This window comes from Vicugna pacos, chromosome 17 (assembly GCF_048564905.1).
Source record: "Vicugna pacos chromosome 17, VicPac4, whole genome shotgun sequence".
Taxonomy (NCBI): domain Eukaryota; kingdom Metazoa; phylum Chordata; class Mammalia; order Artiodactyla; family Camelidae; genus Vicugna; species Vicugna pacos.
The window spans coordinates 14,818,489-14,845,999 of record NC_133003.1 but is presented as its reverse complement, the minus strand read 5'-3'; the positions used below and the strand labels follow the sequence as shown (position 1 = coordinate 14,845,999).

General features: G+C 45.7%; 2 protein-coding genes across 3 annotated transcripts in view; one reads left to right on the top strand and one right to left on the bottom strand.

Annotated features, from left to right (window-relative positions):
- The window catches only part of CCR8 (C-C motif chemokine receptor 8), a 127,401-nt gene that overhangs the window by 34,879 nt on the left and 65,011 nt on the right, over positions 1-27,511 (bottom strand). The window lies entirely within an intron of this gene.
- Positions 1,977-16,214, top strand: CX3CR1 (C-X3-C motif chemokine receptor 1). Of its 2 annotated transcripts, none has more exons than XM_072941040.1 (2): positions 1,977-2,476; positions 14,981-16,214. In XM_072941040.1, exon 2 carries the CDS (start codon positions 14,990-14,992, stop codon positions 16,064-16,066), a length of 1,077 nt encoding a protein of 358 aa, XP_072797141.1. In that variant the 5' UTR covers positions 1,977-2,476; positions 14,981-14,989; the 3' UTR covers positions 16,067-16,214. The 2 variants fall into 2 exon arrangements, with proteins under 2 accessions (XP_072797141.1, XP_006200726.1); XM_006200664.4 differs by lacking the exon at positions 1,977-2,476 and adding an exon at positions 4,902-5,004.

Genomic DNA, 27,511 nt, shown 5'->3' with positions numbered 1-27,511 from the left:
CTGTTCCTGCCTGTCTTTTATCTGACCTGCGTTCACATGTCAGTACAGTGTAAGAGGCAGGTAAGAGCTTGACTCCAAAGTCAGGCTGCAGCTCCAGTTTTTGGACTGGGCATTTTTCCATGGCTTTGCATCCTCATCTGTAAAATGGGAACCACATCAGTTTGAGCATTAAACAAGGTAACAATTGCAAAGCGCCTAGCACAGAGCTTGGCACATGATAAACATTAATAACTAGGATGATTACTGTCATGTCTTACCTGTTATTATCCCTGCTCCCCTGTTTCCTTGGGTGTAAAGTGGGGATAATCATGCTTAATGAACCCGCTTTATAGGGTTCTGTGAGGCCTATGAGAAACGATGAATGTGAAAGCACCCTGTAAAACTGGGATGTCCTTTATCAAGTTCAAACAGGACCCATCAGTTCCACAGCCTAACTGAGGGTCTGACTTTAAACAGCCTTTACAAATTCAGAGTTGGGAAAGGGAGTCTGTGTGATACCTGTAGCTCCAACCCTGGATGAGGCAAGGCTGGAAAGCCCAGTTTCAGCACTCTTTTCTGACTTCAGCTCTGTTTTGACTCTCCTGCTCGGGCAGACAGGTGGAATGACCTACCAAACAAGAGCTGAGCTGAGAACAAGAAGAGCTGAGAACACCAAGTTTGCAGGTCAACGGGTTGAGTGTCAAATGAACCCCGGACAGTGGTGTGCTTGGCACAGGGCCTGCCCGACTCAGGGCAGCGGAGGGGACCTTGCCGCCCACACCTGCCTCAGCCAGGTCGGGGCCAGCAGTTCATCTCACAACCACAAGAGGGAGCCCTAAGGCCTCCGTTTAGAAAATGGTTCACCACCACCACCAACCCTGGCCTTTCCCCAGTTTCCCCTTGTCTGCTGCTTTCCCAGGGCCTGGACGAAAGCCTTTCAGGAAGAGGTGATGTTTGTCCACCCTGAGTCTGCCCAGAGGCATCTGCTTTGGGGTCAGCAAACAGCTAGACACTGCATGTATGTAAATTTCTGACCTGAGGTGAACTTCCTGCTCGCCCCCTCAACCTTCCAGCTGAGTAGCCTTGGAGTTACTTCTCTAACTTCCTTGGGCCTCTGTTTCCTACCCTAAAAGGGAGCCAGCACCTGTGGGAGAGCTTTGTAAACTGTGCCCTGAGCTGCCTGCCCATGTACATCATGGCCGTCCTTTCCACTGTCCCCATTATGGGATTGCCTAAGACAGGAAAAGAGGACAAACTCCCCTGCTGGCTGCCTGACAGGGAAGTTCCTACCTGAACATCAGAGATGCTCAGACACAGCCACTCCACAACAACAAAATGACCATCTACCAAGACAGTGCTTGGCGGACTGAGGCAACACAGACCGCTCCCCCTTCCTTCTGATAACTGCTTATTGCTCAGTGTTCCCTGAGCTGTCTGGTTTTGCAATCTTGAAGTGTAGAAGCCAAATTGGGACCAAGACTGTGGAGGAACATGGTAGAGACCCTGCCCCGTTCATTTTTATGTCACAAGTAACTAGCCCCATGCACAGGGCAATGGCATGCAGTAGGTGCTTTACTAAACACCTGGTGGGTGACAGAGCGAACAATGAGTCAGGCTGATGAGGCCCATTATACATACAAGCGTGCAGCGCTGCATGGTGGCTGCTACAGAAACGGCTTAAGCGTTAGTGTGCAAGCGATGACTTGTTTTGGAATATTAGAGCTCTTTTGCTTTAGTTTGCAGTGAGCCTGTAGGACTTCTGCTTCATCCTACTGAGATTAAGAAATAATTCAACCCAAATGAGACTCCTAGAGGAGAATGACAGTTTCTTTTTAAAATTTTTTTCCCAGTATTTCTCTATTTCCAGCTTTACTGAGTATAATTGACTAAGCACAGGCAGCCGAGCACAAAGATGAGAGATAAAGGAACGGATCTGACACCAAGTCAGGCCTGTTCTTCTCTGTTACAGTTCCCCACTGCCAAAGTCCATCCTACAGTCTTGTGGGAAAACGGACCCTCCAGCTAATTCCTGCTGAACAAGGGCGATGGAGGGGCGGTGATGGGGTGGAGTGCAACTTATCAACTTGGGACTGGAAGTACTGCTGAGTCCCAGGCTGGGCATGAACAGTTTGCATTATGAGGACACATCCCTCTTTTATGACCCTGTTGCGGCGCTCAGACAAGCACCTGAACGCACTCATGAACTCCAGCATTTTGGATGAGGATGCCCAGACGCTCTGCTCTGTGCTATCTCTGTCTCCTGAAAGTGGGGTTATTTCCCCTTTGACCACACTCTGAGATCACCTGCTTAAAGCACTTCCTTTCCAACCAGTGGCTGTCACCAGTAGTGAAACACAAGAGAAGAGCAAAAGGCATCATTCCTTATCTGGTAGGAGGCTGGGCTCAAAACAGCAACTTAAGATCCTCTCATGGCTCACAAGATCAAGTCAGATTTTCCTCATCCCATCCCCTTTCTGGAGGAGTGAGCTTCACTCAGGTATGGTAAACCCACGATCGTCTCTGGGCTAATTTATCAGAGGGTGTTCAGCAGTACTTCCTAAAGTCCTGTCCCTTAGCTGCAAGTTAATGCCAGGGTCCTTATTCTTGCCAGGTTTTGAGAAGGACTTGATCCCCAGGCTGGTAGGGGTGCAGGACCACCTCAGGGGGAGGTGGACCTATTGGAAGCAAACTCATGAACAGAAGCTCGGAGAGTCCCTAAAGTCTTAACATAGTTGGCAACTGCTAGGTCCTTTAAGACATCTACAGACTCTCCTGCTTGGGCAGACAGGTGGAATGACCTACCAAACAACACTTCAGGAGGGCCTCATTTAAGACTGCTTCTGGGAGCCACGCTGATCTATCTCAGGGCAACTGGCAAGGCCTTAACCCAAGTTAAATTAGTCTACTAACATATTTTAACAACACTCTTTTGAAAGAAAAATACCACGTGGTATCACTTACATGTGGGATCTAAAAAAATGACACAAATGAACTTATTTACAAAACAGAATCAGACTCACAGACATAGAAAACAAACTTATGGTTACCAGCGGGGGAAGGAGGTGGGAAGGGATAAATTGGGAGTTTGAGATTTGCACATACTAACTTCTATATGTAAGACAGAAGTTCTACTGTAGAGCACAGGGAACTATATGCAATATCTTACAGTGAAGTGAAAATGAATTCATGAAAATGAATATATGTATGTATATGTATGACAGAACTATTATGCTGTACACCAGAAACTGACACAACATTGTGAACTGACTATACTTCAATTAAACAACAAAAGTTAAAAACAAAAAACCCCAAATGCTCTTTTTCAGTATGTGATTCATTGTCTCAGTTTTTCTTGTTGATTGTGGTCTCCAGGGTGAACGCAGTCACCAGTCAACACGCAATGCTTTGGACACCAGCCGGGTTACACAGGAGACAGAAGCAGGCCCAACTTTGAAGGGCGTTAGGCAATCCAGCTGGGGGAACAGTTTCCTTAAGGAAGGCTGTAACTACGTCAGAGGCTTTTTTCTGTCGGGATGGGTTATGCTTCCACCCATCCTGAAACGGTGTCCACTAACACTAACAAGCATCAGAAGTTTCCCGTAGGCTTTTGAGTAAAGTGGGTCTGCTAATCCTCAGTGAGGCAGGCTCTTCCATTTTGAGTTCCCATTGTTGGGGTGGGGGCAGGTCTAGTACCAGTCTTTGGATTATTTTTAGCGCAAATTTTAGCCTGGCCAAAGGCAGGGAAAGGTGGCCCGACTCGGAGGCCGGGGGAGACCAAGTATGGAAACCGGGCAGTGGACATCCTCAAACGCCAGCAGGTCACCCAGCCTGCGGCTCTGCAGTCCCACCCGCAGCTCGTCCTGGCCAGTGCAGCAGGTCTGCGTCGGACATGAGGAGGAGGTGAGGAGGGAGCACACAGTGGGCACCCTCTCAGGACCACAGCGACTAGAGCCAGGGGCGCACTGGGCACAGGCCACAAGAAGGGCAGTGGGGAGCCAGGAAAGGCCTTGGGGGAGTCACTGACCACTCAATAAACACGTGTACTGAGGGCCCACCAGTCACAGACCCTGGCCAGGCCCTGGGATAAGGACGGACCAGAAGGAATCCTCACCTTGAACGTGACTCGGGCAGGTAAAGAAGTGGTAAGAAGGCAGTGCGGCTGTGGTTTGAGATTCGAGTTGCAGTCAGAGAACACAGGCTGGGGCAGGGATCAGGAGCTGGATGTCAGGACCCAGCTGGGCGCCACATCCCAGGGAGCAGCCTGGGCCACTTCGTGGGTGAAGCCAGTCTCCATCGGAGACGTAACTGAGGCTTGACTGCAGGGTATAGGGAACCACCAAATGCCATGAAGGAGGGACGGGAGGGGAAACGTAATTATTAAGCAACTACCAGGGGACCAAGCATTCACTAGAAGTTTTCTGTGCCAATACTTCTCAGACTCCATGTGTTTACTAATCTCCTAAGAGTTTCATTAAAATGCAGTCTAACTCACGGGGTCTAGGGCAGGGCCCGAGGTGTTGCATTTCTAATAAGCTCCCAGCTGAGACCGCACTTGGAGGAGAAGAGCTGTAGGTCATTTATTCTGCAGCTCAATGCTATCCAGTGAGTGTTACTGGCTCCCTTTTATGGGCAGGAAGACTAAGGCTCAATTTCTGGGCTTGCCTGAAGACACCATTAATGAGAGCTGCATTGTTCCCTGTCCTCTACCCACATCAGGGGAGATAACACAGCCCTCAAATTACCACTCCCCCCAAGCCCCTCTTGCTCTGCCCCCCAGCTCGGGTCTTCCAGGTCTGTGACTTCAGACCCTCCTGTTGTCAGCTGGCCTCCAGCCTGGAGCTTCTGAGCTTGGCTGCGGCAGCATCTACAGACAGTCTACCTCACAGGAAACCAGATACTATTGGCTAACTTTGCAAATAAAGATGCTCTTGGAGGAAGGGAAAGGGAAATACTCCCTGGCAGAGTCTGCGAGGGACAGGGCAGCTGACTGGCACCTCCTGAGGTCCCCTTCCCAGGTCCTGCCAGGTAGGAGCAGAGGACTGAGCTGGCACCTGTGGGTGTGCTGGGTGGGGCCCTGTGATCAGATGTCAAAGTGAGTTAGTGATGCTGGCTTGTTTTACATGCCATCAAGGGAGATGATTGTCCTGGGGATGTTACACCCTAAAAGTCCAAGGGGCTTGTAGGGGGCAGCAGTGAGTGATAAGATCATGTATGGTGATACGCTTGACATGACAGAATATGATTAGAAACGTTAGCAATTACATTTCAGGGACAGGGAGAAATGCTCACGATTTGATATTAACTAAAACAAGCATCGTTTAAAATTGCATCTGGATGATACTGAGGAATTATTGTTAACTTCTTAAGATGAGAAATAGTAATGAACTTACTGTTATTTTTTTAAAATAATTTTATTTTTGTCTTTCTTATTCTTTTAGAGACACATTTAAACTATTTATGGGTGAAACATTATGACATCTGGATTTAGTTTTAAACAATCCAACAGGGCATGCAGTGGGGAGTAGACGAAATGCGGGTCATGAGTTGCTAAGTGTTGAAGCTTGAGGGTGGGTGCATGGGGGTCTCTGCTTTTGTGTAGGTTTGGAAATTGTATAATGAAAGTTATTAAAATAATGTTTGCAATTTTAATATAAATATACTCAATCAGAATATAAAGATATGCATAAAGATTGGGTGGAAAAAGCTAAAAGCTCGCTGTGGTTGATTCTGGGAAGTTGATTGAAGATAGTTTTGAGGGTTTTTTTTCATTTTTCTTCCATGCTTTCTTGTGCTTTTTTTTATAATGAGCATCTATTCCATTTATAATGAAAAAAATTTTTCTCTTTTTTAAAAATGTTTTTTATTGGGGGGGGTAGTAATTAGGTTTATTTATTTATTTATTTTATGGAGGTACTAGAGATTGAACCCAGGACCTCGTGCATGCTAAGCACACACTCTACCACTGAGCTATACCCTCTGCCCTATAATGAAAATTATTTTAATAACAAATTGCTGACGTAACTTTATATTCAACATTAATAATGCTGTTATATAGTCATTGTGAGGACGTTCGGGTCAGAAGGTTTGTGTCATTGGAAAACACAATTTTCAGACAGAAATTATGAGTGGACGACAGACACGTGGGTGCAAGATGGAGGGAAGTACCTCCGGGGCTACATCTGGCTGAGACCTGTCCTTTCTCATTGCTTGACCTGCATCTGGCCGTCACCCCCTCACAGGACTCTGCAGTGTCTGCTCTGTGTGTTCACAGCCCAGCCCAGAGAACGGCGGGGAATTTTAGGATTTCTCTCCCCCGAAAAAAGGTTCTTTTTCTTTTTCAAATACTTGAGATAGAAAACTTGAGGTAGAAAAAACTTGAACGCAAAGGAAAGAAGAAGACTGGACTGTGAGAAAAAGCAGGCGTGAAGACTTCCCTGTGAGCCAGGGCTTCTGGAGGGCACCTGGGCTCTGAGCCTTGGACCACTGGTGGGAGTGGGCGGCGCCCAGATGGGTTCCCATCCTTCACCTTCACCTCTTGGTTTGGCTTTATTTTCACAAAGGGATGGAGGGCAGGAAACAGTGTCAGCACATATTTGGTGCTCAGGAAACAGTGCGTGCTGTCATTACGGGAAACTGAGGCTCAGAAGTCATATGCGTCTTAAGATCACTGACCACTTTCAAATGGGGTTGTGAGGGGCAGGAGAAGAAGGGACATGCCAGAGCTGACCCAATTCAGGACCAACTTCCATCCCCCACCTCCCACCTCCCCATTCCCACCCTGGCCGGGCTGCGGAAGAACAGCCGTATCACCTGTGGTCCCACAACAGAGCCCTTGGCCTCAAAGGACCCCTTTCCTGGGATCTGGGACATTCAACTGCTCCTCCCCAGCCTGGAATGGAGTCCTCAGCTACACCCGTTTTAATCAGGCTCAGACTTTCTCCCTCGAAGGAGACGGTCAGAGCCAGCACCTGCAGCCGACGGGCTAGACAGGGAGGGGCACTTCTGGGACGGGTCAGAGTCAGGAGGTGCCGGAGCCAAGAGGGCAGACACCAGGTCTTTGCCAGCTTTTCTGGGAACCTGTTCTGATTCCTGGCAGCACAGTCCAGGGATTCCGAGGACTTGAGCTCTCTTGTGTCACTCTGCCCAGGAGAGCCAAGGGAGGGCAAGGCATCTAGCTGACTCCTGCTGCTGCTTGCCTTCCCTGGGGCTCAGGACTCTCTGACCGCCCCGAAGGCTGGAATCCCCCCAGCTCTCAGGCCACAGTGGGCACTTCAACCACCTCATCTTTTTGTCTGGCCGAAGCAACTATTTTGGATTATGAATCTTGGTAGGGAAGAAAACCTGTATCACATCTCTTTAGAGATCTTCCCAGGCACTCTTTGTCCTTTTCCTTACACCTGAGTTCACTGGAAAACATAGCACTCTCAAAGAGCAATGTGTAGGTGGACAGCTTATTATAAATATCTCCCACTTAACCACCACCTAGGCAGCAGGAGTGAACTGGGCCAGCCCCTGGCAGCCTCCCTCAGGTCCCTTCCTGACCACCTCTCTGCCCTCCCAGAAGTCACCCCAATCCTGACTTTCATGGTCCTTGCTCCCTTCCTTGTCTTTGTAGTTTTACTATCCAGAAAGGCATCCCCAAACAATACGGATGATCTTTGCCTGTTTCTGACCTTCATGTACGTGGATTCATATAGTAGGTCTGCTTTCTTGGTTTGCATTTTTTTAAATGCATCCATGTTGTAGGAGATATAGATGCACACACACAAAAATGTTCATGACAGTGTTGCTCACAGTGGCCACAAATGAAAGCCCCACCGCCACCCAGGGATGCATCAGCAGAGCATAGCTAATAATCATGGGACACTCACACAGTGCAATGGTAGTCAGCAGTGACAGTGGACAGACCACAGCTACAGAAATAGTATAGGTGAGACATTCACAGAAATGCCAAGATGAATTTACAGATAAATGAAAAATCGGTCCATAGCCACATCAGTTATCAGATGCACCCCCACCAGACGGAACAATTTGTTTCCGTGAACAAGAATGATCGCGCTGCTGGTTTGCCTACACCTCACAGGATTGTAAATTAGCTCAATGAAAGGGAGAGATGGCCTCAAATGGTGTGCTAGACAGGACACCCAGTAAAGGGTTTTTTGTTTGTTTGTTTTTGCCATTTAAAGTCTTTTGTGGGGGAGGGTATAGCTCAAGTGGTAGACAGCATGCTTAGCATGCATAAGGTCCTGGGTTCAATCCCCAGTACCTCCTCTAAATAAATAAATACATAAATAGATAAATAAATAGACCTAATCACCTCCCCCCACAAAAGAAAATAAATTAAAAAAATTTTAAATTGAAATAAATAAAGTCTTTTGTAATTTTTCTTTATAGTTCTTCAGTGTGGAATTCGAGGCCCCCCCTGTTTACCCCTCTTCTGTCTTTTCTCTGCATCCTTTCCTGAGTCTTCCAATCAGCTTAAACTGAACTTTCCTGAAAGTTCTGGGAACAGGTTGGCCTCCCCTAACCCCACCATTCTCACTTCCTTCTGTTTCTGTATATTCTCTGCACCCCCTTCTACCTGGCTGTGGCCCCAGGAATCCTCCCTATGCTCAGACCCTCAGTGCCTTTGGCTTCAAACCACAACCCTCCCCGATTTCCACCGCCACCTTTGTCTACCTGGGAGACCCTCCCAACCTTTAAGACTCAGCTTCACTGGTCTAATCCTTGGGTTTCCCACAACTTTTCTTATATTCTGTCACTAAACAATAATAAAAATGTACAGAGATAGTATCTTAGACACTTTTACCTTCACAGAATTGAGCACAAAGCCTAGTGTTGGGGAAACAGAATGAAAAACAAAATCTCCAACCTAGAAAATCCTCTCCACAACAGCAGAGACAGTAGAGAAAGAGGACCCTTTTATTATTAAATAGGCATTAAACGTGATGTGCATCACAGGCCACCTGCTAAGAGATTGTCAAGACACAAAAAACCTGACCCTTGTACATAACTAGATACAAGCCCTTACGCACATGTTCTCAAGATAAGTAATAACTAGTCCCCAAGTAAGGGAATGTGTCACACTGAGTTCATCCCAAATCTCCCACTGTCACTGGGGTCACCATCTGTATTAGCTGATTGGCTTCATCCAAAAGAGAAACGATTTTCTCGTCTCTTTATGATCAGAGGTAGTTGTGCGATTTGGAGCCAGGTTCCGGCCCAAGTAGTCTGCTGCCCTCCCACAGGAGCCCGGGGCACCTCGATGTTTGCAACTCGAAGCGATGGCTCCCTGGTCCTGGAGAGCAACAGTCCTGGGTCCTGAAGTTGACAGGAGAACCTGTCACACTTTCAAAAGGATAGATACCCACATTTCAAAGAGGGGAGAAGATGCTCACAGTTATATGTTTCCTAAAGTAAATGCTCTAGGAAAAAGGAGGCAAGGGGACTCTCCTCCCTTATTTTCAACAGGAAGAACTGAGCCTCTTATTTTTAATTTTTAGTTGTCCTCATATTACGTGAAGACACGTAACGGATACTGGCTTAATCAACAAGTAATTAATAAGGTCCATCTCTTTTTCAACTATTAAAAAAGAAAAGCCAAAAGCATTTCCTCTCTAAATGATCACAGTTTACTCTGGCAGGGATAAATAAATACCATAAAATTCTCTGAGGAGGAGGAAAGGGCAGGAAGGCGTGTGAAGCTGAGAACAAGGGCAGGTTCTGTGAAGGGGTGGCTCACGCAAGAGCAGAGGGACCTTAACCAGTGCAGTTATCTCCCGTGGCTGGCCTTCATTTGGGGGTTGTGTCTGGCCCGTACAAATTGTTGGTCGATGGGTCATACGATTTGTTTGAGGCGAACACGTTGCTGTAGGAATAGAGACTCAATCTAGTCACTTAAATGGGGGGATGGAGTACAAGCTGTGAAATGTGCCCTGCTAGTTCCTTAGCATGGAATTCAAGACCCCTCCACCTGACCCTCTTCTGCCTTCTCAGCCTTAGCTCTCTCTGTATCCTAAGGAGGGTCTCTTATAAAAATAGCTGTCATGGTAAATGGGAAAACCATCAGGACCTTAAAACTCAGGGGCTCAAGCAGCCAGGGTGTGTGGGCTTGGGGCCAGACTGAGAATACTCCTACATAGCCCAACGTGAAGTTCAAGACTTTGTCAGGATGCAAAATCACCTACTGGCTCTCTGGCTCCAAACAGAACCTCACTGAATGCTGGCCACCCGTGAGCCCAGAAGTTTCATGTTTCCCGGGCAGGCTGCTGGGCAGCGAGTCTGTGGACACGAGGCCACACTCCCTGACCCAGGACTCACGCTGCTCTTTAAGACTGCTTCCTTCTGTTTGGTCCTTGTCAAAAAAAAAAAAAAAAACAACTGAGCATCCAGACCTGGCCAGACCCTTAGAGATGGTCTGGTCCAGGGTTTTCATGACACACATCAAGAAGCTGAGGCAGAGATGGGAGTGAGGTGCCCAGGTCCTGCCAGCCGTCCTCGGCGGGTGTGGACCGTCATGAAGGACACGGCTCTGAAGCGCATCACTGGATACTTGAAGGCAGGTGATAAGCTGACCCATTAGCCTTCAGCTTTTTCTTCTCCAGAGAAAACAGCTCTCTGATGAGAGCTAGATTCTGGGCATCTGGCAGTGAGGACCACCTAGTCGTGGCTGGAGAGGCAAATAGCAATCTGCTCTCCCGGCCCCATCTCCTGCCTGCTGTTTCACGGAGGGTCAGCCTACTGGGTTCTGAGTCTAGAAGGAGAAGCCCGGGAAGAGGGTCCAGGGTCACATCATGAATCTTATCCTTTTCAGAGGGGTCACCTCTACTTTTTCCCACTCTCATTCTAGAGCAGTGGCCTACAGTAACCTGAGGGATTCCCCTCCAAGAGGAAAAGCACGGCACGGGGTAGGTTGCATGGCTTTGTGGAGAGATGTATCTGGATTGAAATCCTGGCTCTGTGGCTCCCTTGGACAAGTCACCCAAATCTCTCCGTGCCGCTGTTGGTTATTTTGCAAGGGAGGTAGTCACTTCCCTTGTGAGGTGTGGCAAAAATTAAATGGGATCTTGTGTGTGGAGCATGACACTTAGCAGGTACTGGGGAACGGGAGCCCCTCTCCTTCTAAACAGGGCTGTCCAAGGAGGACCTCAGGTTCTGGAACCGCAAGAGCACAGTGGCTCCCCCATGGGGAAAGTTGGGATCTGGGCTCAAGAAATTCCCGAGTCTCGTTTGGTCCAAAGGGGAAAAAAAAATTAAGCCTTACAATATTCTTGGCAAAAGACTGAACCTCAAACCTGGTCTGTAATCAAGGACCTAAAAAAGCCATAAAAAGAGATCAAGGAAGGTAAGAAAACAAACAAAAGAAGACACACCAAATTTAGAAAACAGAAAGCAGGATGTGAAGCCCTTTTGACTCCTTTTTTAGAGGAAGCCCCTCTTCTGGGGGGGAAGCAACATGAAAATGATGTTGGGGAGAAGAAAGTGGATGGGGGCCACCTAGTGAGAGGGGAAGTGTAGAAAAGGGAAGCTGCTTGGAAACAGTGGGTAATGATGACAAAAAAAATAAAAAATAAAAAATAAGTGAGCAGTCCTGAGAAAAGGAAGTGGCCAGAGGAAGTGGAACAGGGTCGGCAGGACAGGCAACCGGGTGTTTTTTTTTTAAAAGCGGGGGTCGACAAAATTCATTTCTACTTGGGTTTAAGACGCACATGCACCCAAAGCTGAGCTTCAAGGTTCAGCTCAGACCCTCTCAGCTCAGCACCATTTAGTGAAACGCTGGCTTATCAGAACAGAGGGTGGGGAGGCCTGAGGACAGCTGGGGGGCAGGTGTGCGGTGCAGCCTCAGTTGATGGGACCTGTGTTAGACACCCATACTTCCTCCCGTATATATGAGACCTGCAAAGGGGGAACAGCTATAATACAAAGTTGGAAAAAACTGCCAACACTGTCCACATCTGGGCCTGAGCTGAGCCCTGCCATGTGCCAGCTGTGTGGCCTGGAGCCAGTTCCTTACTCTCTCTGAGTAGCTCCACTTGCCCATAAAGCAAAGACTGTAATCCTCTTATGTGCTGGCTACCATTTATTGAATGTGCACAACTTGCTGCCAGTTACTATTTTAGGCTATTTGCTTATTTATTTTGATTTTTTGTATAACTCATATTATAGAAATGTAATACGTCTTAAATTTCAAGTCAATTCATGAAAACCTTTTCTAAAATAGGTAATATGTGTACATGACAAAAAAAAATCCACAGGTTTGCAGTGAAAACTGTCTCCCTTCCCCCGGAACTCGCATCCTGATATCCTGGGACATCCTGGCCTTCTCTGCACTCTTGTCCCAACCTTCCCTGTCTGCCCGTCATGCATATCCCCGGAGCCCTTCACTAGGACAGTGAATTAAACACAGGACTCTCCTTTCAGAATTGCAGAGATTAAATAAATAATAACATGGAATGTTTAGTAATGAGCCTGACAGCTTAACAAAAGCTCAGTAAAAGTTGGCCTACTTCCCATTTTTGTCTTCAAAAAAAAATCTAAAAACAAAACATTTTGGGGTTGGTGGGTATAGCTCAGTGGTAGAGCGCATGCTTAGCATGCATTGGGGTTCAATCCCCAGTACCTCCATTTAAAAAGAAAATAAAAGAAAAAGAAAATATTTTTATTCCAGGGAAAAAAACCTTGATAGACCAAACTCCCACAATGCCTAGAGTGGGAGTGAAACATGAGGGTCCACAGGCAGCCTGGATGATTCCTGAGGCCCAACGTGCTTCTGTGTCCTCATCTGATGCATTTATTAAGCACCTGCTCTGTGCAATGCACTGTACCAGGTGCTCCCCTCAGAACAGTGCTGATAGAAGGTATGAGAATGGATCCCGATCTTACACATGAGGAATGTCAGGCTCAGAGGCTCCAAGTTCACCCAAGGTCACTGGGCCAGGAGGGCAGATGTGGTTTGCAATCTCAAGAGGGCCTGAGCCTGCAGCCCATCCTCTTCCTGCCCACCTCCCTGCTCTTCCCCCTCCATGATCCAGGGACACCTGCCCAAAGGTTTGTAGGAGGTCCCTGTGTGTAAGGCACTGTGCCGAGAGTAGAAATGGGAATCAAAGCCATGTCATGCAGATTTGGCAAAATCAGCCCACCCAAAAGCACAAAGACCCCAGACAGAACACAGATCCAAAGAGATGCAAAAGAAGGAGATCTTGGCCTCCCCTCCAGGTCAGCTCTACCAGCTCAGTTCATGAGGGAGGGCGTGCGGAGGGAAGGATGCCAGCCCCAGGGGCCCTAACTTAGGACCACAGGGGCTTGACTGTTCACCTTCCTTCACAGCTGCCTGCCAGGGAAGAGGGCTTCAGCAATAAGTCACTAGCACCAAGCCTCCTTGCCTCCCCACATCTCAGCTGAGCCATTTGAAACTGACATTTGTGTCACTTGAAAATGGTTGCCTATCAGCCATTTTATATGGTTCAACCTAACCGTCATGGATCAAGGTCATAGCCAGAGGCTCCTCTCCAAGATAAGGGCCTTTGCAGCCAAAAACAAAGAAAGCACATGCTTCCCTGGGATTGAGAACTCCATCCCAGCCTGAGACAGCCCAGGTCAAAAAGGCTTGATCCACTTCACCTGGAAGAGTCTGGGTAAGAGGCAGAGGTGGGTCAGGACCCCAGACGGAGGCTGGGAAAGGAGCAGCAAAATCCTGGCTGGGTGGGCCCTCGGCTCGGCAGAGACACCATCTCAATGCAAACAGCACGAAAAGGATGTAGCCGGGTGTGGAAACTCCCTTGGTTAAAGAAGCATGAGCTTTGGTTTTCGTTGTGCTGGGTGTGGGGCAGTGACAACCAGGAGGTGTGCTCTGAGGTTTCTGAGGGCCCGTCTTGTGGTATCACAAGGAGTGTGGGGGTGGGACGGGTGCCAGGGAAGCAGGGTGAAAGAGCTGCCTTTGCAGCCTCTGGAGTGAGGAGGGACTGAGTCCTGGCTGGAAGAAGACGGCATGGACAAAAGTCACTTCCCAACCTGTGCAGAATAGTCTTGACTTTCCATTTTTGTCCAGAAGGAAATAAGAAAAGAACAGTGGGGGAGGCCAATCCACAGTGACGTGCAGGGCTGATAATTATCAGGTTAAAGCAGGCTAGCTGATCACAGTCTTCCATCTGGGATCCATCCACCCTTTCGTGACTGCAGAAGCCCGGATGATGGAGACACGTCCTCTGCACGTGGACTTGAAGAATGACTGACCATCCGGGTTGGTTTACAGCTGAGGGGTTTCCAACATGTGAGACTTTCAGTGCTAAAACCAGAAAAGTCCTGGGCAAAGCAAGGCAAGGCAGTCACCCTAGAGTGCCTGACTCTATGTCTTATCCCTTAAAGAAGAGAAAGACTTAAGTTGATTCCAAGAGGAAGAGGAAGAGAAATGGCTCTCAAAAACAAAGACGAGGCTTCTGGGTGCCCAGGGCTCTGTAGTGTCTGAGACCTCTCTCTTCAGTCTTAGCTTCATGCAGGAGAAATTAGGGACCAGAGGGTGGAGAGGAGGGAGTAAAGGCAGGGTGTGTAAAACTGCTTTGGGGAAGTTTGGCCTGGAAGTGCGAATTACGGTGGCTCTGCCCCACCCCTTCCCTCTCCTTCCCACCCGAGGTCCTCTCTCCCCACCCTAGCCAAGTTAGCTACCTTTCAGATAGACTTTAGAAAATAAAAGGAAAAAAAAAAACCTATCTCAAGCCTCAAAAGGCTTAGATTTGAACACTAACTGAGCCATTTACTGCATAGTTTCTGACAAGTCACTGAGCCTCTCAGAGACTGGCTTCCTGTCCATCAGAGGGGTCTGTCACAGCCTCCATCAGAGAGACTGTTGTGGGGATTAAACAAGATGGCAGGCGTGACACTGGGAAATGTACTGGTCAGACATCCAACCAACGTGTGCTTCTTGCCGTCGGCCTATGTAAAGGGCAGACTTCCCACTTTGTTTCTTGGAGAACTAATGCGTTATTTGTCTTCCTTCCTGACCCAGGTGCTCACCATGCCTACCAGCTTCCCTGAATCAAGTTTCGAAACCTTGACGTATGATGACTTTGCTGAAGCCTGTGATATGGGGGACATCGTGGCCTTTGGAAAAGTCTTCCTGGCCGTGCTCTACTCCGTTGTCTTTGCCTGTGGCCTGGTGGGAAACCTGCTGGTGGTGTTTGCCCTCACCAACAGCCGGAAGCGTAAGAGCATCACCGACATTTACCTCCTGAACCTGGCCTTGTCTGACCTGCTCTTTGTAGCCACTTTGCCCTTCTGGACTCACTATCTGATAAATGAGCAAGGCCTTCACAACAGCACGTGCAAACTCACCACTGCCTTCTTCTTTGTCGGGTTTTTTGGAGGCATATTCTTCATCACCATCATCAGCATCGACAGGTACCTGGCCATCGTCCTGGCCGCCAACTCCATGAACAACCGGACCGTGCAGCATGGCGTCATCATCAGCCTCGGCGTCTGGGCAGCAGCCATCCTGGTGGCCACACCCCAGTTCATGTTCACCAAACGAACAGAAAACGAGTGCTTCAGTGACTACCCTGAGGTCCTGCAGGATATCTGGCCCGTGCTCTGTAATCTGGAAACAAATGTTCTCGGCTTCCTGCTCCCCCTGCTCATCATGAGTTACTGTTACTTCAGAATCATCCAGACACTGTTCTCATGCAAGAACCACAAGAAAATGAAAGCCGTGAAGCTAATCCTTCTGGTGGTCATCGTGTTTTTCCTTTTCTGGACACCCTACAACGTCATGATCTTCTTAGAGACGCTCAACCTCTTTGACTTCTTTCCCTCCTGTGCCATAAAGAGGGATCTGAGGTTGGCCCTCAGTATGACTGAGACAATTGCATTCACCCACTGTTGCCTCAATCCTCTTATCTATGCATTCGCTGGAGAGAAGTTCAGAAGATACCCGTACTACCTGTATCGGAAATGCCTGGCTGTCCTGTGCTGCCGTCCCGGTCACGTCACTTTCTCCCCCTCCCTGTCTGAAGCCCAGAGGAGCAGGAGGGAAAGCGTTCTCAGCAGCAACTTTACTCATTACACCAGTGATGGAGATGCATCCATCATTCTTTGAAGGGATCCCCGAAGCCCTGTCCTTCCAGCAAGCCGGGAGTTCCTACGTCTGACACTGAACAATGAGGACAGATTTTTTAAATTTCTTACATGCAAGAAATGACAGGCCCAATGTCCCCAAAACAAGAGGACTGTGCTCAAAATTTGAACGATAGGCATATCTCTTACTGTAAATATCTGGATTTTTGGTTTACAAATGACAAAAATTCAACTCAGACTAATTTAACCCGAAAGGAGGCGGTATCGTTCACCTTGTGGTGAGGGTAAGGGGGTGGCAAGTCCTCAGAGTGAGTGAAAACTAGAGCTGGAATCTAGCTAGAATTTCCTCTCTCTGACTCTCAAATATGAGTGGGGACAGAGCTCCCAGACTCATATATCACAGCTTTGTCCATCAGAGAGGGAGTGAGACCCAGTCCCCTCTGGTCCCAAGGTCAAAATTCCCAGGGAAGGGCTGTGATTGGCAAAGTTTTTATCAAATGCTCATCCCTGGACCAGGCAGCGGTACCCACAGGGCAGGGATAAATAAGATAGCAGCTTCTGTTCAAACTTATGGTTAGAGGTACAGGAAGATGTATTTCCAAGAAGCTAGCAGAGTGGGTGCTGTTGATCAGACAGAACAAGAGTTGTCCACCAACTTTACCATTTGTCTGGTCCAGCCTCCCTGCGATCATACCAGCCAGCACACACTGTCAGCCTCTTCTTCATTAAATCCCCTTCTGTCAGGTCCCTAAACCTACAATGGTTTCCTAGTACCCACTGCATCAAGTCCACATTCAAATACCTGGCCTCTGAGAGCCTCCATCATGAGGTCCCACCAACAGATTCCCCAGTGCCTCTCCTTCCTAAAGGACTCCAGCCGCCCTGTCAGCCAGGTCTCTTCCACTCGGCCTCACGCATTGCCACCTGCCCCCGGGCCCAGGGAGATAAACAGGAGAAACACTGGCCCAAACTGAGAAGGCATGGTTTCCAATCCCAACTCTATCACTTGCCCCTTGGGTAATTTGGGGCCAACTGAGCTTCAGGGTCCTCACCTGTAGAATGGAGATAAGAGCACTGTTCACATAGGAAGCACCCCTTCCAGCATGAGGACCCAGCCTCCAACTCTCGCAGATTCCAACCCTCTCGTCTGGTTCCCAGACTTCAGCTCTTCCCCCACGTGGCACCGTGCTTCAGCGGTGCTGTTGACAGAGCTTGGAGGAGCCGCTCGGGCTCTGCTGCATGATGTAGCCCAGAAACAGAGGAGGCTGGTTCCTACGGTGGCTCTCAGTGGATGCTCCTAGATGCACAGACTGACAGTCCTCCCTGACCCAGCCCTCCCAGACTGCCTGGATATCTCCTCCCAATCGCCTGGTGACAACCCCTGTCCATCTGGAGAGAACCTCCATCATTCATGCCACTGCCAGCCTGGAGAACCAGGGTCCTGGGAGCAGCTTCCTTTTCTCAGTAAACATTTAGAATGGTCTAAAACTTTAAAGCTTGAGAAACAATTGCAATGATGCTAAAGAATACGTCATCTGTGATCTAACCACACAATATTTTCATGTGCCCACCAGACATGGTTCACACCATCATGTGTTTCGAGTTGCAATCATAATATACAGTTATATCATCTACTTTTTTCCCTCTTAACATGAGGCCACAAATAACTCTGTTTCTCCAAGTTTTGTAATGATCTCTGCCAGGTTGTGTACTCATCGAAGGCATCTGACTCATCGCTACATTTCTCACTCCTTGGCAGTCAGTATGTTTGTTTACCCAGTGAGAGAATGAATCATGTTCCATCGAGATCATGTCCTGTAATTTACTCTCCATTACCTTGTTAACAGACATTCCACTTGTTTCCAATATTTAGCAAATACATATTTTAACAGCAATTTTTTTTCTGTGTCATTTCCTTTCTCCTCTTCAATTATTTCCTTTGGATAAATTCCTTGCCATGAAGATAGCTGGGTCAAAGGGCACGGGCACTTTTTAGCTTTTGACACATACATGTGAAACTATGTGTATGTTATATGCAACATGGGAGCGCAGATCCAGAGCTGCTCCAGAGTGAGTGAGAACAGGCCTCTGCCCTCAATGCTCAAGCAGTGCTTAACATTTAAATGCAAAACTTAGAAGTTTTCAAAAAAGCATACTTGGCATTAACTGGTAACACAAGGGCAATGACATCTGACCTGAGTCTTTAACGGTCTTGAGATACTGACTTGAGCCTTAAGGCCTTAAGAGAAAAGCCTGAGAATATTGAAAGGCACTGGGAGCAGGGTGTGGAGAGGGAATCCCCTCAAACAGCCAATGGAGGAGGGCGTTCTCAGGGGGTTCACAGTTTGCTGCACTATTACCCTGATTCTTGTTCCAACTGTTGAATCATAAAGTTTTTAATTAAACTTTTAGCTTCTTTCTGGACTTCCAAGAAAAGAGGAAAAAAATGTTTTGGCTTGAGAAACAAAGAAGAGAGACAAACACTTTCCTTTCTAGAATAAAATTAGATTTGTATCCTAAGAAATGTTCATTCATTCATTTTGCTGAATAACACAGAATAGGGAGAAAATAAGGAAGTTCACTGAAAACCCTTAGAAATGATGTTGTTATCTAAATAAAGGAAAGCACATTTGAAAAGGACAGTTGGTATTAAGGGCACAGCTGGATCACACCCACCACGGCTTCTGGGCTCTGGGCTTCCCAAAAGCAGAAGGAAACTCCAAAGGCAGAGAGAGAGCTTTGACTGAGTCCCAACATACTAACCCTGTGACTTTGGGCAAGGTGTTTTGACACCTCTGAGGCTCAGTTTCCTCATCTGGAGAAGAAGAATAAAAACAGTGCTCACATCCTAGGATTATTATGAGGATTTAGTAAGATTACCTCTACAAAGCTCACAGCAAAGCAAAGCAAGCTCAAGTAAATGTGCCAACTCTTCTGATCCTTTTTTGTTTTTATTAGGTTGAACCTTTCCTAGTGAGGAAACTCACACTGTCTTGCCCTTGCTGTCTTGCTTTTTCGGTCCCATAATCACAGAATTGTGGGTGATAAGAGATAGCTGGATCCAAACCCGTGCTTTGCAGGTAAGGGAAAGGAGGCCCAGAGAGGGTCAGAGGCTGGCCTGAGATCACACAGTGAGTTCATGAAAGAGGGAGATCCTTTGACTCTCAGTCTACTGATTCGTTCCTCTTCTTGATAAAAATATAGACCAATCCCTATGGTGACTATAGTTAACAATATGTGTTGTATATTTGAAAGTTGCTAAGAGAGTAGATTTTAAAAGTTCTCACCACACGTAAAATATTGTAACTATGCAAAGTGATGGATGTGTTAACTAACGTTATTGTGATAATCATTTTATTCACATATAAAATTATATGCAGAAAACCCTAAAGACTCCATCAAAAACCTGTTAGAACTAATAAATTCAGTAAAGTTGCAGGATACAAAATCAATACACAAAAATCTGTTGTGATTCTTTACAAAATAATAAGCCATCTGGAAGAGAAATTAAGAAAACAATTCCATGAATAGCTGCATCAAAAAGAATACAATACTTAGGAATAAATTTGCCAAGCAGGATATAGACCTGTGTATTGAAAACGACAAGATGCTAATGAAAGAAATTGAGAAAGGCACAAATAAATGGAAAGCTATTCCATGCTCATATATTGGAAGAATTAATATTGTTAAAATGTCTACACTATCTAGGCAATACATAGATTCAAAGTAATCCCTACCAAAGTTCCTTTTCATGAAACAAAACAAACTCCTAGAATTTGTATGGAACCACAAAAGACCCTCACATAGCCAAAACAATCTTGGAAAAGAGAGACAAAGCTAGAGGCATCACGCTCCCTGACTTTAAACTATATTACAAAGTGATAGTAGTTAAAACACTATTGAATTGGCATAAAAACAGACACATAGATCAATGCATCAGAATAGAGAGCCCAGAAATAAACTGACATATATGTGGCCAATTAACAAAAATACACCATTGTGTATTTTTGTCTCTTCAATAAATGGTGTTAGGGAAACTGGACAGCTACATGCAAAATAACGAAATTGGACCACTATCTTATACCATGTGCAAAAATTAACTCAAAATGGATGTATGACCTGAAACCATAAAACTCCCAGAAGAAAACAACAAGCAGTATGACTATGTGAAGACCCTGGCAATGATTTTTTGAATCTGACAACAAAAACAACAAAAACAAAAATAAACAAGTGGATGACATCAAACTAAAAAGCTTCTGCACAGCAAAGGGAACCATTAACAAAATGAAAAGTCAACCTACTGACTAGGAGAAAGTAACTGCAAATTATACATCTGATAAGGGGCTAATATCCAAAATACAGAGAAAACTCATACAACTCAATAGCAAGCAAAACAAAACAAGCAAAACCTAAACAATCTAATTTTAAAATGGGCAGAAGATCTTAATAGACACAATTCTAAAGAAGACAAACAGATAGCCAACAGGTACATGAAAAGACGCTTTAACATCATTAATCACCAGGGAAATGCAAACAAAACCCACAAATATCATCTTACACCTATTAGAACAGGTATTATCAAAAATACAAGAAGTTATCAAAAGACAAGGTGTTGGCAAGGATGTGGAGAAAAGGGAACCCTTGTGCGTTGGTGGTGGGAATGTAAATTGGTGCAACCTCTTTGGAAAACAGTATAGAAGTTCCTCAAAAAATTAAAACTAGAGCTACCATATGATATGGTGATTCCACTTCTGGCTACTTATCTGAAAATTTTTTAAAACAATAATTCAAGAATACACACACACATATATACATGTTCATTGCAGAATTTACAATAGCCCAGATATGGAAACAACCTAAATGTCCATTGATGAATGAATGGATAAAGAAATTGTGGTAAATATACACAGTGGAATACTACGCAATCATGAAAAAGAATGAAATCCTATCATTTGTGACACCATAGATAGACCTCGAGGGCATTGTGCGAAGTGGAATATGTCAAGCAGAGAAATACAAACACCATACCATCTCTCTTATGTGTGGAATTTAAACAACAACAACAACAACAACAACAACAACAACAAAAATGAAGCTCATAGATTCAGAGAACAGACGTGGTTGCAAGAGGTGGGGTTAAGGAGTGGGAGAAATGGATGAACTATTTAAATTTTTAAATAAATTGAATTAAAAATTTAAAAAATAAAAATAAAATCACTATGTTGTACACCTTAAACTTACACAATGTCATATGTCAATTATGTCTCAATAAAACTGGGGGAAAAGTACAGATCAGTCCTGCCTCTAAGAACAGAGAACATAGGGAGGTAATGGAAAAACCGCAAAAAGAGGATCTGCAGACAAATGATTTAGGCAGAAAGGAAAGTTCTACCCTCCAGAATGCAGAGTTTCACAGAATCAGTCTGCTCATGGTTGACAGGTGCAGCCTGGGTGGTTCAGCCTTTGACGACAGCTGTTCTGTGACATCAGTATCTCTAACGAAAGATGGTGAACAGACAGGGACCCACCAGCCAAGGGCACCAGAATTCCCAGAGGCAAATGCTATGGGCCGGCCCCAGCAGGACCTGGGTGGGTGGACCAAGCCTTAGGGAAAGAGGCCACTGCAGAGGGACGGCCACATTCTGCGGCTGCCCTAGTGCTCCGGGAAATGCTGGGTCCCTTCCAAATAATCCTATTCACTTTAGGCTGATTCTATGCTCATTAAATGACCATCTGAAGGAGAAGACAACTTCCCAGGGATGTTGCCATCAAGAAAGATGGAGAATACATGCTTTTGGTTACTGGGAAGTGCAATCATTCCTTATAATCCACTGCATTTGGCATGCCGACAGGGTCTGGTGGGCTTTCCATCATCCCTCTCCCTGGGACGCTCACTGTCCCTCAGCACCCAGTGGGAGAATTCTCCTCTGGCCTCAAAAGGCTGACAACCACACTGGGGAATTTGGCAACCTAACTCTGAGAGGTCCACCTTGGGTACCACCTGGCCCTTAGACGATGTCCCATTAGTGCCCTCAAAATTGGAGCAATCTGTCTCAACTCAGAAACAAATTTTCTTTCCCACCTGCGACCCACTCTCCCAGCCCATGGGGACCACTTCAGTTTCAACAAGACCTGTAATACTGTTTGCTTAACTTGCTGAGTTTGCAACTGCATTCTGGGCTACCCAAGAGAAGTATCATCCAAGAGCAACTGAGAGAAGTCAGTCTCTGCAAATGTGGAAACACCTGGTCTCTCTTCAAGATGCCCTCCATCCACAGGAGGGCCAAGATGTCTTCCTGAGGACATAAGGTGCCATGTCTCTATTTCTGTTATATGAGGCGTGCTGTTAGGCAACAAAGTTCCTCCACAGACACACCCTAGACAGCGCTAGAAACCACAGACACACTCAGCAGAAAAATTACTGTTTTACCCCATGACCCCTCATTTATTTGGGTAGAAACAAAAATAAAACTTCAATTTGCATTTCTCTGACTACAAGGTAAGACCGTTCAGTTTTCAAAGTGCTTGTTCTATACTCTTTATGTCTTTTTCTGATTATCAAAGAGATGCAGTCTTAAAAAACACCAAAAATAAAGAAATGTATAAAAGTTTTAAATTACACAATATTCCACTTCCTGTAGATAACCACTCTTTGACACTGAGGTAGTTTTCCACCATGTCTTTCTCTGCAGATACAATTTTTTTAATAAAAAGATTTGAGATCCTAATGGTTTTAGATAATTGTTTTTTCCACTTAACATTATTGCATAGACACTTTCCCATGTACTAAAGTCAAACATGATTTTTAATGGTTGCACAGGAGTCTTTATGTACTTTATCTAGCCAAACCCCTACTGGTGGACATGGATCTAGAAAGGAAAAATCCAGATTCTTCCTCCTTCTGTGTAGGGAAAACTCCAATTCTTCCGCACTGTGTTTCCCACCTGTGTGTCTCCTCTACCGCTCACACAGAACATTTCGTTTCTGACACCTCTGATCACCCAGTGTGTGGGGAGCTTCCTCCACATCAAGCAATTCTCTGTGACACCAGCTGGGTGTCCTACAATCTAACTCCATTCTGACACTATCTGCCTGGAGATATCTCCCCGGAGATAACGTCAGATCCCACGAGTTAAGGACTCAGTCCCTCAAGACTGCTCCCACCCAACATCAGATGCTGGTCACAAGTAGTAGGTTCCAGGTTACCCACAAGTCCTGTCTGAGCTGATTACAAACTGGAGATTCCCACGACTCCTTCTTTGGTAGGATTAATTTGCCAGAGCAGCTCAAAGGACTCAGAAAGCATGTCTGTTTACCCGTTTATTAAAGAATGTGATAAAGGACACAGATGAACAGGCAGATGATGGGATACAGATGGTAAGGTTTTTTCAAAACTGATTCTGCACCAGACTGCTTCTCACCACTCCCACCACTGTCCTCCCTCCAACACATCACCTCCTTTCTCCTTCCTTCCTAGACAACTCCACTCTCCTCCACTGCCCATTTCCTGCACCACCCCCAGGGAGTCCTCTTAATATCCAGTCAGATCATGGCACTTCTCCACTCCCAGACTAGCCAGTGGCTCCCACCTCCCTGAGAATGAACCCAAGCTCTCTACTGGGATCTACGAGACCCTATATGATCCTGCCCTCACCTCCCGTCCCAAGTCTCGTATCCCAAGACTGGCCTCCCATACTCAATTTAGCCACCCAGGCCTCTTAGCTCTTCCTGAAACAGGCTGAGCTCTTCTCTTCCACAGGCCATCAGCACTTGCTCCTTTCTCTGCCTGGGCCCCCCTCCCCCCCTCCTTTTTTTTTGATGTAGGGAGCTCTTTTATCAGAACTATGCATGGCCCAGCCTCCAGCTTCACTCAACCTCTGCTTCAATATCATCTCTGCAGACAGACCTTCACAAATCACGCCACCTTAAACACAGACCCCACCCCTACCTCATTCCCTACCCCTATTCCTGGCTCTATTTGTTTTCTTATCCCTTATCTCTACCTGCCATTATATTACATGTTTGCCTGTTTCTTTTTTCTCTTCCCCATTGCCATGTAAGGACCAGACTCACAGCACCGCAAATGTACCAGACATGTAGTAGGAACAAACATTTACTGACTAAATTAATATATTTCTGTGTGAACTGCCTCCTGGTGTCTTTTGCACATGTTGGTATGTTTGACATTTTAAAATTAATTTTTAAAGACAAACGAACTTATTTACAAGACAGAAACAGACTCATAGACATAGAAAACAAACATTTGGTTACCAGGGGAGGAAGTGGGTGGGAAGGGATAAATTGGGAGGTCGAGATTTTCGGATACTAACTAATATATATAAAATAGATAAACAACAAGTTTATACTGTAGAGCACAGGGAACCATATTCAGTATCTTTTAGTAACCTATGGTGAAGAAGAATATGAGAACGAATGTATATATGTTCCTATGTGACTAAAGTATTGGGCTGTACCCCAGAAAGTGACACAACATTGTGAACTGACTGTACTTCAGTAATAATATACTTAAAAATTTTTTTAAATAAAATTGATTTTTAAGAGCTCACTGTAGAGGAAATAAAATAATCTTTTGTCTGTTGTACGTAGTAAGTATTTTTCCTGTCATTTTCTATTCTTCTGTTTCATAAGACAGAACTCACAGCAGTTTCTCTTTAAAAGTGACTCTACCTTGTAGTAAATGCAGATCCCTCCCCAGTTCTGTTGGTTGCTTTCAGTCTTAGTGGGTAACATTATCGAACATTTTCATTTTTACCTATGTGTTCACTAACACTTTAACAAAACACTGGAAGGGGCTGCCCAGAGGCTGCTAGCCAGGTGCTATTTAATCCTGAAAGTCAGGGAAATGACTCTTAGGTACGACATATTTACTGCAGTAGTTAATGTGAACTGTTCAGAAGGAGCAGAAATGACACTGCATAAATTCCTCATCACTCAAAGCACAGGCAGCTATTCACAGGCTGGGGCAATCACAGGCAGCTGATGCTGATGCCAGTCCTTTGGGTATGTATCACATTCAATTTGGCTACTCCCTAGAGGCATCCAGGTATCTTATCTGAAGAGGCATGAACCAGTAAGATGGCCCAGAGCCTTAGAGAAGGGCGGGGTTTTGAAAATGCTTGGTCTAGGGATGACACAATGGCCGCAACAAAGAACTGAGATTATGTCTGAAATCTCCTGTGCCTTTACTGGCCAAAGAGGAGGTTTGAAAACACTATGTGCAGACCCTAAATATGGCATCAGAACAAACTTAGGAAAATAAGGAGCCCAGGTTATCAAGCTTGGTCTTTCGGGAAGTTCTATTCCACTCACCCTGGTCACCACTGGTCACTCTCAGGCTAAGGGAACACCTGCCCCACAGGCTCCTGCCTTCTTCCAAGTATTACAGATCTGCCAGCCCCTGAGCCTGGCGTCTATGACTTCACAGAGCCTTCAGCGAGGCCAGAAGGATGCCAAGACCATCCTGCCACTCTCTTGTTCATGAAGGTCTACCTTCCCCCGACAGTGAGCCTGGACTCGGAAGCTAGGCATCCCTGCTCTGAGAGTGCCGGTCTTTGGAAATTACTTAATTGCCTTAGGCCTTAATTTATTCATCATAAAAATGGGGTGGTGATATCCATATTCAGAGGAGAAAATGAGAGATTGCAGTCAAAGCAGCTCCCACTGTGTCTAGCACAAGGCAGGGGCTCAACCCAGGTTCACATCCCTTGTCCTCTGTCTGCTGCCCCAGAGTTTAAGGACGCCTCCTCCCAAGCCCTGCTGGCCTTAATTCCAGTGTCTGGAAACCTGCCCGTGAGCCCTTCAGTTCTATTCCCTCTTCATAAGTGGAATGGGGTGAAGGTTCATTAGCTTGAGATCTCACGTGCCCAGGTATCCCAAGTAACTATGGTGATTCCCAAAGTGTCAGAGCGGCATATGCAAATTTGGACCCAACTGGGGCCCTAAGTAGAAACTGAAGCTTTATATGCATTTTCATGAACCCAGTTTTGCTTATCAGAATATGGAGGGTGTAGAGAGTGAGGACGCAAGAAGTGGTCTTCTGTTTCGTAGTAACACGAGTGAAATATATGCCTCGGAAATATATGACTTCAGTGCTTAGTGACATGCGCTGGGTGATGTCAGCAGCTGCTATTCAGAACGTGCAAAATATGAATAAAGAAGTAAAGGTTTACTGAGGTAAAATTAATGGAGCAGTGGGGAGGGTATAGTTCAAGCAGTAGAGCGCATGCTCAGCATGTACAAGGTCCTGGGTTCAATTCCCAGTACCTCCATTTAAAAAAATAATTAAATAAATAAACCTAATTACCTCTCCCCACCCCAAAAAAATTACTGGAGCAAGAAAAAATAGCGATTAACCAATTAAAAAATGGGCAAGGACCCGAATAGACACTGTTCCAAAGAAGACACACAAGTGGCCAACAACATAAAATGGTGCTCAACATCACTAACCATCTGGGAAATGCAAATCAAAACCACAATGAAATATCACTGCACACATGTTACGGTGGTTATTATCAAAAGACAAGAGATAAATGCTGACAAGGATGTGGAGAAAAAGGAACCCTTGTGCAGTGTTGCTGATAAAGTAACTGGGTACAATCACCACGGAAAACAATTGGAGGTTCCTCAAAAACTTAAAACTAGAACTACCATCTGATCCAACAACTCCACTTCTGTGTATGTGTGTAAAGGAAATGAAATCAGTTTCTTGAAGAATTCTGTACCTCCATGTTCACTGCAGCATTATTTATAATAGCCAAGATGTGGAAACAACTCACTGTCCATCAATGGATGAATGGATAAAGAAGATGTGGTATATACAGTCTATGGAATATTATTCAGCCATAAAAAGGAAGGAGAACCTGACATTTGCAACCATATGGGTGGAGCTGGAGGGCGTTATGCTAAGCGAAGTCAGTCAGACAGAGAAAGACAAATACTGTATGATCTCACTTACATGTGGAATCTAAAAAGGCTGAATTCAGAGAAACTGAGAGTAGAATTGTGTTTACCAGGGCCTGTTGGGGGTAGGAAATGGGGTGATGTTGCTCAAAGGGTACAAGCTTCCTGTTGTAAGATGAGTAAGTTCTGAGGATCTCACGTACAGCCTGGTGACCATAGTTAACTATACTGTACTGTATACTTGAACATTGCTAAGAGAATAGACCTTAAATGTTCTCACCACCCACACAAAAAGGTATTTATGTGAGGTGATGGATGGGTTAACAAATCTAATTGCAGTAATCATTTTGCAATATACACGTATATCATGTCATCATGTTGTACATCTTAAACTTACACAATCTTGTATGTAATTTATATCTCAATAAAGCTAGGGGAAAAAAATTAAAACAGAGACTAAGTTTCCACATTTGGCTGAATAGGAGGCAACCTGAAGCTGGAGAAGTAGTTACAGTTTGCGGTGCATCGATGCTTGCAAGCTGTATTT

What these genes read in the sequence shown, in the direction of transcription:
- CX3CR1 (XM_072941040.1), top strand. Translation starts at nt 14,990, where the DNA reads ATGCCTACCAGCTTCCCTGAATCAAGTTTCGAAACCTTGACGTATGAT.